General features: G+C 42.7%; 1 protein-coding gene across 1 annotated transcript; it reads left to right on the plus strand.

The window, feature by feature from the left end:
* Window positions 1-11,084: 11,084 nt before the first annotated feature.
* Window positions 11,085-12,625, plus strand: LOC145407774 (uncharacterized). The gene has a single exon (XM_080278642.1). The coding sequence runs from the start codon at window positions 11,088-11,090 to the stop codon at window positions 12,585-12,587; it is 1,500 nt and encodes a 499-aa protein (XP_080134768.1). The 5' UTR covers window positions 11,085-11,087; the 3' UTR covers window positions 12,588-12,625.
* The last annotated feature ends 1,460 nt before the right edge of the window (window positions 12,626-14,085 follow it).

Raw genomic sequence — 14,085 nt, forward strand, 5'->3', positions numbered from 1 at the left:
TAGACCTGAGAAGGCCGAGAATATGTAATGAAGTTACGGACCATGAAAGTTGTGAAGTTACTTTTGAATTACTTTGCATAAATCATACTATCTCTGGGAGTTAGTTATTTCGTTCATATTGCCTATATCATCACGTTACTCTTTCTCTTTTCTTCTGATGCATTTTATTCATCCTCATCGTCATCATCATCATCATCATCTTTAGTCAGCCCTTCATTGTCATTGTGAATGTTATCTTTCTCGTGTTTTTCATCTTGTCATCGTCAGCGTTATCGCCGTCATCCTCATCATTCCTTATTTTTCATTCCTCCCCCTCCTCATTTTGCTCTTATGCTTCATTTCTTATACCTCCTCCTACTCTTCCTAATTTTCACCTTGATCTTCATCTTCCCCTCATTCCTTCCCGCAATTCAATCTGATAATGATGCAGTTTCTCCCTAATGAATGGAATTAGTAAGATTCTACATTAGGAACAGAAGAGCACTGATATTAACCATTAACTGCACTGTGATCCTTCTCTCATCTCCCAGTGTGTAACTCCCTTGTCTCTTGTTACTCATAATTGGACATTACATCTTTTTTCGTCCTTTTTAGTGAGTAATTTTCTATGCCACATATTTTCCTGTCTTATATTTCTCTGCACAGTTTTCCTCTGTCTCGTCATATCGTTTTCTACCATTTTTCAGATTTTATTCCTTCCTGTTCTTAATACTTCCATCATTTATCATTTTGTCGCAATTAATTCTCACTTCTCAGCTACTCGTTTTCCTATTTTCATGCTCTAAATATTTGTCCTCATTCTCTTAAAGTTATGATCTTTCTTTTCTTCTCCTCGTTTATCCTCGTTTGCATCTCCTAAATCCACTGCTGTCTTAGCCCTTGTTTTCTTCCCTTCCTCATAACATAGTTACCAGTTTACAAATACACTTTAAATCCATCATTATCAAGTTTTTTTTTTTTTTTTTTTTTCACAGTACTATCAGACGTTACTGAAGCTAAGGGCAGGGTTGCGTTAGTAAATGGGTGAAAATCAAGCTTCTGTATATCTCTTCAGCAACAAATAAGTATAATCACAACTTTTATTCATTTATATAGCTGCCTCATTTATTTACTTATTGGTTTATTTATTCGCATATTTATTTATATACTTATGTTTTATTCTTGATGCCACACCAGACGTCTTTATTCATACCAGGGAGGAATTGTCGCAGTCAAGGGGGTTTAAGTTTTCTGTCGTTCCTCTTCTCCTTCGCCTCCCTCTCGCCCCATAATTGTCGTGTATATTTTTCTTCTGGCCAAGTTTACGTGTCTCGCTGGTGAATGCGGTCGTCAGGAGCAACTCGTCTCTGTTTACGTTAGTTCTTGCTCCCTCCACACGAATTCGTTCATTTTAGGGGAGGCTTCCTAAAGTGAAGGGATAAAGGAAGGCTTTCTTTAACCAGTTCGAAAAGAGTTTTTTTTTATTAAGGGGTAAATGAAGGCTTTATTTGCCTAGTTTGAAAAGAGTTTTGTTTCTTAAACGGTAAATGAAGGCTTTGTTTAACTAGTTTGAAAATAGTTCATGTTCTAAATCGTTAAATATTAGTGTTATATAACTTGTTCGAAAAAGTTTTGTGTTTTATGGGGGTAAATATGGGTTATATAGAACTCGTCCGAAAGAGTGATGTGCTTCAGAGGGGTAAATGAAAGCTTTATAGAGCTAGTTCGATTAGAATTTTGTGGACTGAGTGAAATCGTCTGAAGCTAGCGAAACTGAAGTATAGCAAGGCATCATCCGAGTGAGCAGCAGCTGGCTTCTCTAATGATTTATTTATTTTTCTCTCCCTGGTGGTTTTCATCGATATAAGGAGATCTGTTGGGAGTGAATGGGTAAGCGATGGATAAATCTAACTCATACAGTTTCGAAAAGTTTCCGTACTCTATTGAAATCGTCCGGAGAAAGAAAACAAAATAAAATGAGATAAAAACGTCAGGGGTGTGAGGACGCCATATTATCACAGTTACAGAAGGTTGATTTCTCAGGCTGCTGTGTCTCATCCACAGTTGAATAAAATCGTCTGACGTTAGCAAGAAGATAAAAGAAATGTCCCATGGCGTTTTCATGGAATACAGTACTAGAAGCTGGAATAAGATAATAAAGACTGGAATAGAATACTAGAAGTGGATTAGAATATAGTTTTAACCCTTCATAGTGTATGGGTATGAAACATTTAACGCTATTAACCTCTTTAGCACGGAAAGCATGAGGAGAAGTGCCGTGAGACTGTTTGGTGTGCAAAGAGATTGAAGAATGAAAGATTGAGTAGGATGGATTGGCAAGGATGGGGTGAGACAGGGTCCAGAGAACAAGAAAAGAGAAAGCACGGTACGAGGTGTATTATCAGTAGTATACCTAGTGAAATGTATACTTATTCGCTCAGCCATACAAGCTTACAGAATCTTGACTTTACTTCAAATGCTAAAATTTTGCTGAGTACACAGATTGTCATGAAGTGCTGAACTATCTAAATTATTGTTAAGTACACAGTGATCCCGGCATCGTAAAAAGAAAAAAATGTTCGGCATAGAAAACAAGTTATAGAATATGCTAAGTTTTCTAAAATATCGATCAGTCCACAAATAATCATGATACCACAAAAAATATGCTGCAAATAGTCAAATACATATCATGTCGACGGGTACGCAACGCCCAAAGTCACAAAGGAAAAACAGTCTGATATACCGGAAACCACTCCACACTGCAGAAATTAACAGAAAAATACTGAAATATGCAGAATGTCTTTAGAAACACAAAGCTTACCAGAGAAACGCTAAATAACGTATAGAGCATAATATTCTACAGTAGGACATATAGTGGCTCTTAAAACGCAAAAAAAAAAAAAAATAAAAAAAATAAAAATCTAATACGTCGCCAAGTAAACATGGCTACTGAAATATCCCCCCTCCCCCCAAAAAAAAAAATAATCTGGACTGTTGCTAAATACCGTACAAAACACTCCTGAAAACGCCGTAAAAGACTGAAATGTGTCGAAAATGTGACTCCTGATACTTTAAGCCGTGTGCTGATATCCACGGCCTATTATTCAGCTTTACAAACAGCTGAAGCCGATAGAAAAAAAAAACTGAAGAAATTTTAGAAATGTCCCCTCGTACACAAGGCGCCGAATATCGCTGTAATGAAGCTGGCATTAAAAAAAAAAAAAAATCTGCTATTATAACAATTTTGACATAGCCAGACGGTGGCTAGGTAAACAAAACATATTGTTTAATAAGTCTCTGTAATGGAGTAACACGCAACACCAAAAATCGGCAATATAAAAATGCAAAAATATCTAGAATATCTTTAGGCACTCTACACACGACTAATGAACTCAGCGGTAAAACTATTCTTTCCAGTTTCATGGTGTACAAATTCACTGGAAAATGCTAAAATCTTTGAAATATCAGCAGGTAAATAATGCTTCCGAAATCTCTTTTAAAATCCAATAAATTCTAGAATGTTGCTCTATAAACCAAACACCCGGAACCGTTAGGAAAACATTAAAATCTTCTATATCAATACTCACAATGTACATGGTCGTGTAGTCATTGTAAAAATAGCAGAAATCTCTAGTAAAGTGCACCTAGCTCCTGAAATCACATGAAAAACGCTAAAAATCTGTATCTTGTGTTTTGACGAATGAAGCCCCTAAAATGCTAGAGATACACGAATATATCTGAAATGCTAATAAGCTGACAAAACTGATATCTCTAGAACGACACCTGTAACTGTAGAACGTCACTTGGAAGGATACAGAGGAAGCCTGAAATCGCCATGAAAATGCGACTTTCCTTAACGTTGTCATGTTATCTTTAGGAAAATACAATATTGTTAAGTATACAGCTCTACAGAAATTGCTTGAAATATGCAGTAAGTACCTATAAATATTTAAAGTATTGATGAAATATTAACTCATTCAAAGAAGTATCCATTTACCATCTATTTTAAACCTAACTCCAGACGATTATATTCAGTTGAGAGTAAAGTCATGGGAGTCTGAGTATTATTGCCGGTACTATTAACCTTTTCACGATCAAGATAACTAGTATTGAATCCAAGCCAGACGATTTCATGCAGCTGAGAGTGAGTATGGGTGTCTCAGTGGTAATGAAATCTCTATATATTGCCGTCATATTTCATACTCCCGGTCATATAAATTAAGCGCTAGAGGTAGATGTAAATATCCTTAGATCTGCTGCCAAGACAGGTAAATTGGCAGCCTTAATGCAGGTTGGAAGCATAAATCCCCTCGTTTTCCATACTTGAGGGGAGGGAGCTACCATACCCCGCTCCCCATGAAAATAAAATAAATGAAAATAAAAGAAATCGTCTAGTGGTAACAGGAATAAAATCATAACATACTTTATCATTTCTGGCGTGAGGAAGGGTGATTGCATCCTAATTGCAGTATATTCCATTAACCCCTTCCTTCCGAGAGCATATTTCCTTTCACTATATTTTTACCACATTGAGACATTTTTACTCATCTTGGAAACACCTCTCGTTCTGATTGGGTTAATCGGGACTGTATCTAGTGCCTACAGTTTGGAACTGAATTGAATAAAATTGTATGGGGGTAGCCGGACTCTGATAAAGATGTTAACGATAATAAAGAAGACGTTATAATAAAGTAGACGTTACCGATAATAAAGAAGTTACCGATAATAAAGAAGACGTTACCTATGATAAAAATGTTAGCGATAATAAAGAAGACGTTACCGATAATAAAGATGTTACCGATAATTAAAAAGACGTTACCGATAATAGAGAAGACGTTACCGATAATAAAGAAGACGTTACCGATAATAAAGACGTTACCAGGTGAAGAAAATCGCAAGGTGTTGGTCATCCTACGGCAGGGTTCACGGTGAGATCATATGACTCCAAGTTAATTTTATCCTAGAGCTGTTCCGGCCATGAGAGTGTTGATGCATGGTACTAGTGTTAATTTTCTTAGGCTTCTGTAAGCTTCAGTTTCAGCAAAATAATATCGTCTGGCGTTAGCTCGAATGGAATACGAATGCAGTCCTGACCACCGGATGGATTTTAATTTTAGTGTATGCTACTGGTAATAAGTCCAAAAAGTCTTATAATGTACAAGAGAATATTAGAATGTAGAACGCATTGTTTACAACTAGGGGTTAAATTTTATGAGGTCTCCAATGTTTACAAAAATTACGATATTGCATCAGTCTCTTTATCACGCGGCATGAGGCCCACTGTTGAATAGATTTTTTTTTTTCTTTGTAGGGAGATTGATGGCCAGAATGTTTTTTCTTGTGCTAACCAAGTACGAAAAGGGAAAGGGATGTCTGAAATATTAACTGTAAAAGTAGAAGTGTTTTGCTGACTATGTTTATTTGACAACCCCGACGCTACATAACATATTCCATTATTCACAGCGCCTGATATGATGGAACGTCTAGAAATGCACCTTGTTCATCTAGTCACACGATGGTACTTCTCACACGACGGTACTTCACCTCATCAGTACAGGGACGAGATTTTTACGCTGTCCTTATCTTCTGTTGATGCCATTTACATAGTGACGGGGAAGATATACAGCCTCAGTTAACTTTATTATTTGAGAGTCTTAACCATATTGGGTAAAATCGGCAGGTGGTAGCAATGTCATTATAAAGTGGACGGGATCGTACTGAAAGGTCAACGATAAGTTCCATTCTTCCTGTAAAGCTGAGTCTGTAAATTAGGGGAAATTGGCGTAACAGTGAAGCTTTAACAGGCATTTCTTATTTTCTGTAATTTATTGGGAACTTAAGAGCAAAAGTGAACATGAAAATAGGTGACTAATAGCAAAGACGTAGAGTATAATCGTGGTGTGTGTGTGTGTGTGTGTGTGTGTGTGTGTGTGTGTGTGTGTGTGTGTGTGTGTGTGTGTGTGTGTGTGTGTGTGTGTGTCGGAAGTTTGCATAGTGGTACCCTCTCTCCCCTGCCTGATAAGCGGGAGTTTATAGGCAAGAGTACGATTTTTTTTTTCTTGCTTCTTGTAGTGGGATTTTATATTGAGCTTTGGAGGGCGTAAAACCCACAACTAAACTGAGAAAAATCGCCCAGCCATAGCAAGAATATATGAGTGTTTTCTCTTTGAATACGGACACCCTTTTTTAAAATTATTATTGTTATTTTCAGACGATTTTTTTTCAACTTTAGAGAACACCTTAATAGTGAAGGGGTTAATGAAGGCTGCATCTAACCCCACTAGATTGATAAACCTCTCCTAAGCTCAATAAAAATCGTCTGGTTAAGCAAGAATAAAATGGTGAAGATGATATAGGCCTGAACGATATAGCAAGCGGTTAATTGATTGTAAGAATTTTGAATATGTAAAAAAAATACTAAAAAATGAAAGCCCGAACAAAAGTATACATGCATTGAAAGGCTAAATCGATGTATAACTATGATACCTGAAATCTTTTGGCATCGTCGTCAATAATTTGCTCAGTTATAATGATCTGAGTTCGCTATGCATTTTTTATATTGGGCTTTGGGCTGTCTGTATAAATTCCGAATAGTGTGTGTACCCTATGACCCATCCACAGGCTCAGTGGGCATCTGCACTGTCTGAGGACGCTACCCATCAGTTTCGATGCGTGGTGATGAAATAAGCTATAAACAGTGGATCAAAAACAGGGATGGTGTTTTAGTTCATCACGTCAACGCGATCATTTTCCACGCATTCTCCATTACAGTACATAACCCAACACCAGAAATACTCACTCTTCATGTAGACGGGGTTTAACCAGCATCGGGAATCTTATGTCATCTTCGGCAGTAATATCCTAAATCATAATAAAGCGAGAGACAGCTGCACACTTGGGATAGCAAAATGTGAACCTCAGCATTTTATACAAACTGCGTATAATCGGGAATCTTTGGACAGCTTCTACGATAATGCGCTAAGTCATAAAAATCTGAGAGGTAGTTTAACAATTAGTATAGCAAACGGTGAGCTAGATGAACAAGAGGCGTGTTAGGCAAAAAAAAAAAAAAAAAACGCGAAATGAAATTACGTCATTAGAGAGAGGTGCTTAACCCCTAAATACGATGTCGCCGTTCCTTTTTATTAATTTATTTATTTACTTTATTTTTTTTTACTCGCTACTTTCATATAATTTTGCTCAGTTTAAGCCCTTTAGTTTGGTTACGTATTTTTCTTTTTTTTTTTTCTTGTTACCATACTAGATTCTTCTTCAGCGTAATAAAAACCTTATATGAAGCGCACAAAGAAAGGGTTATTAATCACATACACACCTAATAGTTGCCCCTAAGATTATGGCAATCATCTGAATGTACCAGGACGCAAAAGAAATGTATGTTGTCGTACTGAACGGGTTAATGGAGAGTCGGCATAGAAAATCCTGTCGCCTCCCCTGCCTCTCTCAGCACGAACCTTGAAAATCAGTGTTTGACCTGCAATAAACGACGCTTATTGCAATCTGACGCCATATGAAGTCATCAGTGCCTTTGCTACCCGTTCACCACATTGATTTTCAAAGTGCATGGAGAGAAAAATAGGAGAGGCAAGAGGACTTCTGATGCCGACCTACCTCTCGCGGTAAAGGGGGTGGAAATCGTCTTCATCAACCCTCTCATGGCCAGGACACTTCTTGTACTCCAATCTAGTCAACACCAGACGATTTCATTCCGCCGAGAGTGAGCCACGGGAGAGTGAATGAGCCACAGGAGAGTGAGAACATGTTAATATATTGTTGTCATTATCCCGCTTCATAGTTAGGACAATTTTAATATTATGTTTAGGTTAGACGATTTTGTTCATCCGAGAGTGAGTCATAGAATGAGAATGTGTTAATATTATCCTCATTATCTGCCTTCTTGGTTAGGCCAATTCTAGTATTATATTACCGTCAACCTCAGACGATTTTATTAAGTTCATGGAATTACAGGAATCTGAGTGTGCACCAAGTCGTTAAAGAAGTCTCCCCAAATCTGAATAAAATTGACAATTGACAATTAGAAGTAAGTACTAAAAGAAAAATTTAATGGTAAGAAGCCTGAAAACGTTATTATCAGGGAAAATTATAATACGGTTTCTTTGACAGGTTTCATTGGTTTTTCTCTTCATATGTTTTCGAAATTAAGCTCTCCAGTACAGTGACGCTTCTTTTCTTAATTTTTGCTTCCTCCAGACTTTTTTTTTTTTTTAACTTTGGGGAAAGCCTTTCTGGTAAGGGACTTAGAAACCATCCCCACCAACTCCTTTCCAACCAGATCTTTCTCCCCTAAGCTGAAGAAAATTGTCTGAAGATAGAATAATATCTGTGAATCATGTGTCCCTGTATGTCCAGTCATAATTCATAAATATCACCATGGCGTACAGGATTCAAAGACTGTTTTGTTATATGATATTATTGCCTATGAAGCCTGACAGTTCTTATGCATCATCATCATCATCATCATCATCATCATCATGATCATCATCATCATCATCATCATCATCATCATCATCATCATCATCATCACCACCACCACCACCACCACCACCACCACGACCACCACCACCACCACCACCACCACCACCACCACCACCACCCAACACCTATTTCTTACTAAAAATGTGATAGTGTATCTAACGCGATAAGCAAAAATTATGCAGGATACCCAGTACATTTTCTACTATGGCGAATTGTAAGATATAAAATTAGAAGCTTATCAAGCTGGAGCCTGGTATGCAGCATGCCATCCGTCACTCGACATGTGAATAATATATGGGAGATAAATTAATTCCGTTACTAATAACCACAGTATGTTCACTGATCCCTACGTTTCCTTGACTGAGGAAATTACCTTGTTGATGATGATATTCGAAAATTTATTATGATACTGGTTAAGTAATTAGATGGTGTATTATTTCAATAATACCTTTATAACTAAAAGTTTTATGCCAGCTTTTATGTGGTTTTTTGGTCGACACGCCTTAAACGAATCGTAATGTACAGGTTAATAATTAATATCAGTAAAGTATTGGAGTATTGCTTACAGTTCGGAGAGCAAATTAAGATTCTGAGAAAAGTATGTTACATAGGTCTTTTATGTCAAGATCACACGTAGCCAGAATATGATGCACAAACTTCCTAAGCCATACTCAGTACACTGACCTTATGAAACAGAAATATGTACACAAAGTTTGCCTTGCTCTCAACATTCCAGCCGGGTCGGGGCAGGGCGGCAGACGCGGACATTCCAGTGTTCCCGGGGCTGGAAGGGGCGGGGCTTCGGCCATGACAGAAGGAGAGCCACTGGAACGATTATTCTTTAACCGCCTTGTCTTCCATAGGCCTACATAGACGATTCTTACGGCTTTTTATGGCCTTTTGACAACTTCCTCTTATACCCTCATCTGTCAGCGATGAGGAACGAGAGGTGTAAACTATCGGACGCGGAAGTTATGCAAAGTTTTATGAAGTCTTTCGTGGTCCTCTCACTCGCCATGGATTTTGGGTGATGCTCCCTCTCTCTGGAACTCGCAAGCGCCCACACTGACTGCACGCCCACCACCACCACTACCACCGTCACCGCCCTCGCCCTCCATCACCACCACGAGCTCAAGACTGGATGTGATCATGGAGAGGTGCTTCTCTTAGCCCCCCTCCAAACTGGCCCTGGCGGACTTTATTACGCCGGATTTGTTAAAACCGCTGAGTAAACCTGTTTGGTGGCCCCCGACGTGTTTTCTCAGTCTCCCGTCCTCTCCCCCTCTCCAACCCCTCTCGAAACCCCTCCTCGTCCCCCTAGAAGCCACCGTGTTTGGATAACTTTTATTGAGCTGGAGCTAATCTCTTTAGGCTGGATTATCGTCCTGGGCGGAGGGGTTAGAAGTGTTGGCTCCAAATTACCCTCTGAGACTTGGGAATTGTCCCCTCAGATTAAAGGGGGAAAATTGCGAGGGGCAGGACCCAGTAATTTGCTCCCCTCAGTTACCAATCATACGATATCACTGGGTGGAGCCTAGGATCATAACTCAGTAGAGCTGCGCGCGGATTGGTCGGGCGGGACAATAGGCGGCCACTCATTGGCAAGAAGGCAAAGAAGCCAGGCAGGGATTGGACGAGGAGGTGCAGGGCGGAGCCTAAATATAACATGGCGAAGGATTAAACTGTTGGCTTAAAGTAAATTTTCCTAGACTTTAAGATAGTTCAGTCGGCCTTTGGAGCGGAACCAGAGAGTAGCTCAGCGCGGTGGCGGGCGCTTGTTGACTCAGCACCCGCGACTAATTCTTGCGGTGTTTGGAGTAGCAACAGGACTGTTTGCTTTAGCATTGTTGGAATCATAAGAAAAAGACTGTCGATGTGTTTGGTCAAATTTTAATCGAGGCACTTAGCAGGAAAATTGGACCTAAGGACAGATAACCGAGGTGATCTGATTTTGTATATTGGAACTTGGCAACGGCGATACACCCCGACGTACAGTGAATGAAACAAGGCCAGGTTCAAACGACTCGGAATTATTCTTGCCAGAATACGCCCACACCCACGCCCAACCCAGCACCCGACATCGCCCAACCCCTCCCTCCAGCCCGCCCGCTCCCTGCCGCCCACCTCCTCCCGTACACTTCTGTCGAGCTGAACATAAAGTTGTTGGGGTGAGTGTTGGGGTGGTAGTGTGTGGTTGACGGTGGTGGGCAGTGAGGGAGGGTGTGTGTTTGTGTTACTGCTGTGTGCGTGTGGATGTAGCATTCCTGAGCCACATACTCCGCCCGCCCCGCTACTCTCGCCACCGACACCAGAGTGCCATCGCCGCGGCTACAGTGCCATCCTCGCCTCCTGTGCCATCACCGTGATCAGAGTACCAGAATTTTGCTAGTGCCATCGCCACTGCCAGAGTGCTATCGCAGCAGCTACAGTGCCATAGCCGCTGTCAGAGTGACATCGCCGCCGCCACTCGTCCCCGCCGCCAGTGCCACTGCGGCGTCCACAAGGCTATCACCGCTGCCACCTGCCTCTTTATTTCAGGAGAGGAGCTACAGGGTCTGCCTCTGAGGAGGTGGGCCCCATAATGCTGTGTAGCCATGTGTGATCAATGGTCAGCCTACCCTGTCAAAATGCACACGCTGTTTGGCGACCAGCAGTCCTACTACCGCCATGCAGCTGCGTCCTATCCCCCGGCGGCACTACAACAGATGTCCACCATGGCCCCAAACGCCTACTGCTATGACGGGTACAGCGCCATGAGCCGCTACCATCCCTACGGCTACAGTCCACAGCAGCACCCCCCGCCGAAGGACATGGTAAAGCCACCATACTCCTACATTGCATTAATTACCATGGCCATACAGAACAATCCAGACCAGCGCGTCACCCTAAACGGCATCTATCAGTTCATCATGGAGCGCTTCCCCTACTACCGTGAAAATAAACAGGGCTGGCAGAACTCCATCAGACACAACCTGAGCCTCAACGAGTGCTTCGTCAAAATACCTCGAGACGACAAGAAACCAGGCAAGGGATCATACTGGACACTGGATCCCGAGGCACGTAACATGTTCGACAATGGATCCTACTTGAGGCGCAGGAAACGCTTTAAAAAGAAGGACGCCAACGCTACCAGGGAAAAGGAGGAGGCGCTGAAGAGGCAGCAGGAGCAGCAGCAGCAGCAACACACACCCACGGGCACAGAAGGGGACCAGAGACCACAGCAACCGGGTAGCACAGCCGTGGGCCTGGGCCAGACACCTCAGCAACAGCAGCAGCCTGCACCTCAGCAGCACCAGGCAACAGCACCTCAGCACCCGCAGACTGGAGTTGTGGGCGGGCAGCAAGAAGGAGACGGGGTGCAGGTCGGGGGCGGTACCCCCATCTCGCCCCTCTGTCAACCCAAGACAGAGCCTCAGGACTCCCCAGAAATTCCCACAGCCTGCCTGCCCGAAGGAAAAGCCTCAGCCCACACGCCTCCCCTGCACGCCCACACCCACACACCGCCTCTCCACAACCAGACCCACACCCCGCCCTTACACGCCCACCCACACCTGCCTACCACCCTTCCAACCACCTCAGCCAGCACCGGAGCACATGAAGGGTCATATCTGGAAGTGGCTTCGGCTTTCAGCGTGGATGCACTCGTTCCGGGATCGCGGGAGGCCACCACAGGTCGCGACACCTCCCCCGGGGCGCTACTGACGGAGGCGCAGCAGCAGCAGTACCGCTCCAACATGTACTATGACACCATGGGCTATTGTCAGTACGCCGATACTAGGGCCCCATCAGTCTTCCCAAGCGCCGCCACCGATGATATGACCGGCTGTGGGAGCGCCGCTATGAACGGTGGCACGTCCGTCGTGGGCGGTATGACGATGCAGGCGGCGGCGGCGGCAGCGGCATACTCCCGCTCCCACGGTTCCTGGTACTCCCAACCTCTGGAAACGACCAGCGGGGGTAGCGACAGTAGTGGCTTCCCAAACGTCCGCGACATGTTCGAATCTCAGAGGCTGCTGACCAATCCCTCCTGCCAACTGGGATTCCGCGCATCCTACAAATACCCAGCCTACTACGACGACTCCACGAAGTACTGAAACCCCCATGACCCTTCAAGATGCGTTGAAAAGTCGCCCTGAAGCCCCCAAAAATGTGGGCGTGAGGAGCGATGTGTGTGGTGACTGGGTCGGAGGCGAAACCAGTCGAAGTGAAACCAAAGAGGCGGACATAGCGTGGGGGAATGGCGCCCCCTAAGACCACAGGAGCCCACGCCTTAAGTCAGGGCTGGGGCCTGGATTCACATGAAAACTAACGATCCATTCTGGGGTCCGTATTCTCATTGGTAAAGGAGGCTTCTGTCACCCATTCCTTACCTGTTTATTTCTGAATCTGGTTAGCATATAGGCTAATTGTATGTTAATTACGCAGTGTATGATATGAAAAAAAAATGCAGGTAACGCAGGAGAGACTAATTAAATATAATTTGTGAAATGAATCGTTAAGAAAAAGGTGCTCGAAGGCCTCCTAAACTGATGGGAATCGACCCCCTGTAACTGAGATTTGTTTTCGCAGGAGAAACAAAGAACAGAAAGCGCTGAATGTCTTACTTTTGCAGTGCTGTGAATCACTGAAGTAGAAGAATTATTATACCACATTTGAAAAGCAGTGAAAAGCTTTTCCAAATGTTGGTATAATTCTTGCATAGCCCAGACTCTTCCCATATCTCTTGTCAGTCATCCTGTGAAAACAAATTGTAGTTACGGCAGAGAATTGTTCGTAAGGTAGTGAATCGGCCCCTAGTGTACTACCACGGCCGAAAGTTAGCCGACATTTCTCTGCTGACGTGGCGATGAAAGGTGGTACATGAAAAAGAATATATAAGTGATATGAAGCACACAATAAAAGGATACGAGAAGGAAGTATGCTGTCTGATGTTCGGAGGGAAAGTATGAAAAGTAGGACACAGTCATGGACACAATGCTGGCAGGGGATTGTCGGTGAACTTTTGGTTGTGATTTGTACTATACTTGGGCGGCCCCTCTCCACGCCCGCCCGAGGACCAGTGTACGAGAACGAGTGACCCCCGAGAGAAAATCGAACCCGAGTGCGTACCAACACGAGCGTTCATGCGCCTTCAGTATGTACGTATAGACTTCTTCAGGTACAGGCAGGGGCACAAGTTCGCCTAATGTTTCACCTACTTCTCACTTCCCTCTGCTGGCTAATAAAAGTTGAGAAAGGCTTGGCCAGCTCATTTATTCCTCACTTTCCTCCGCTGGCTAGTATTCCTAAGCTGAGAGAGGGTTGGTATGTTTCTATGCCCGTAGATAATTCTCTCCGATATGATGCATCAGGGAGGAAAGTGACGGACATGCCCCAAGTGTGAAACAGACGCAGTGGAACAGTAGGCGAACATTTATCCCTGCTTGTACGCATAGAAAGTTCGTGTGTGCGTATAATGAGAGCTCAGTGTATGTCTAGGACAGCCGATGTGTATATCTTGATATTATTTAACACTCTGTAACATACGCATAATATATATGAAGCTTTTCATAACTACATAGTTTCATTTTCAACCCTACACAGTAACACATT

Source organism: Coenobita brevimanus, chromosome 74 (assembly GCF_032717465.1).
Source record: "Coenobita brevimanus isolate Jiangsu-jjx chromosome 74, ASM3271746v2, whole genome shotgun sequence".
NCBI classification, from domain to species: Eukaryota; Metazoa; Arthropoda; class Malacostraca; order Decapoda; family Coenobitidae; genus Coenobita; species Coenobita brevimanus.

Coding starts and splice junctions, on each gene's coding strand:
- LOC145407774 (XM_080278642.1), top strand. CDS start 11,088: ATGTGTGATCAATGGTCAGCCTACCCTGTCAAAATGCACACGCTGTTT.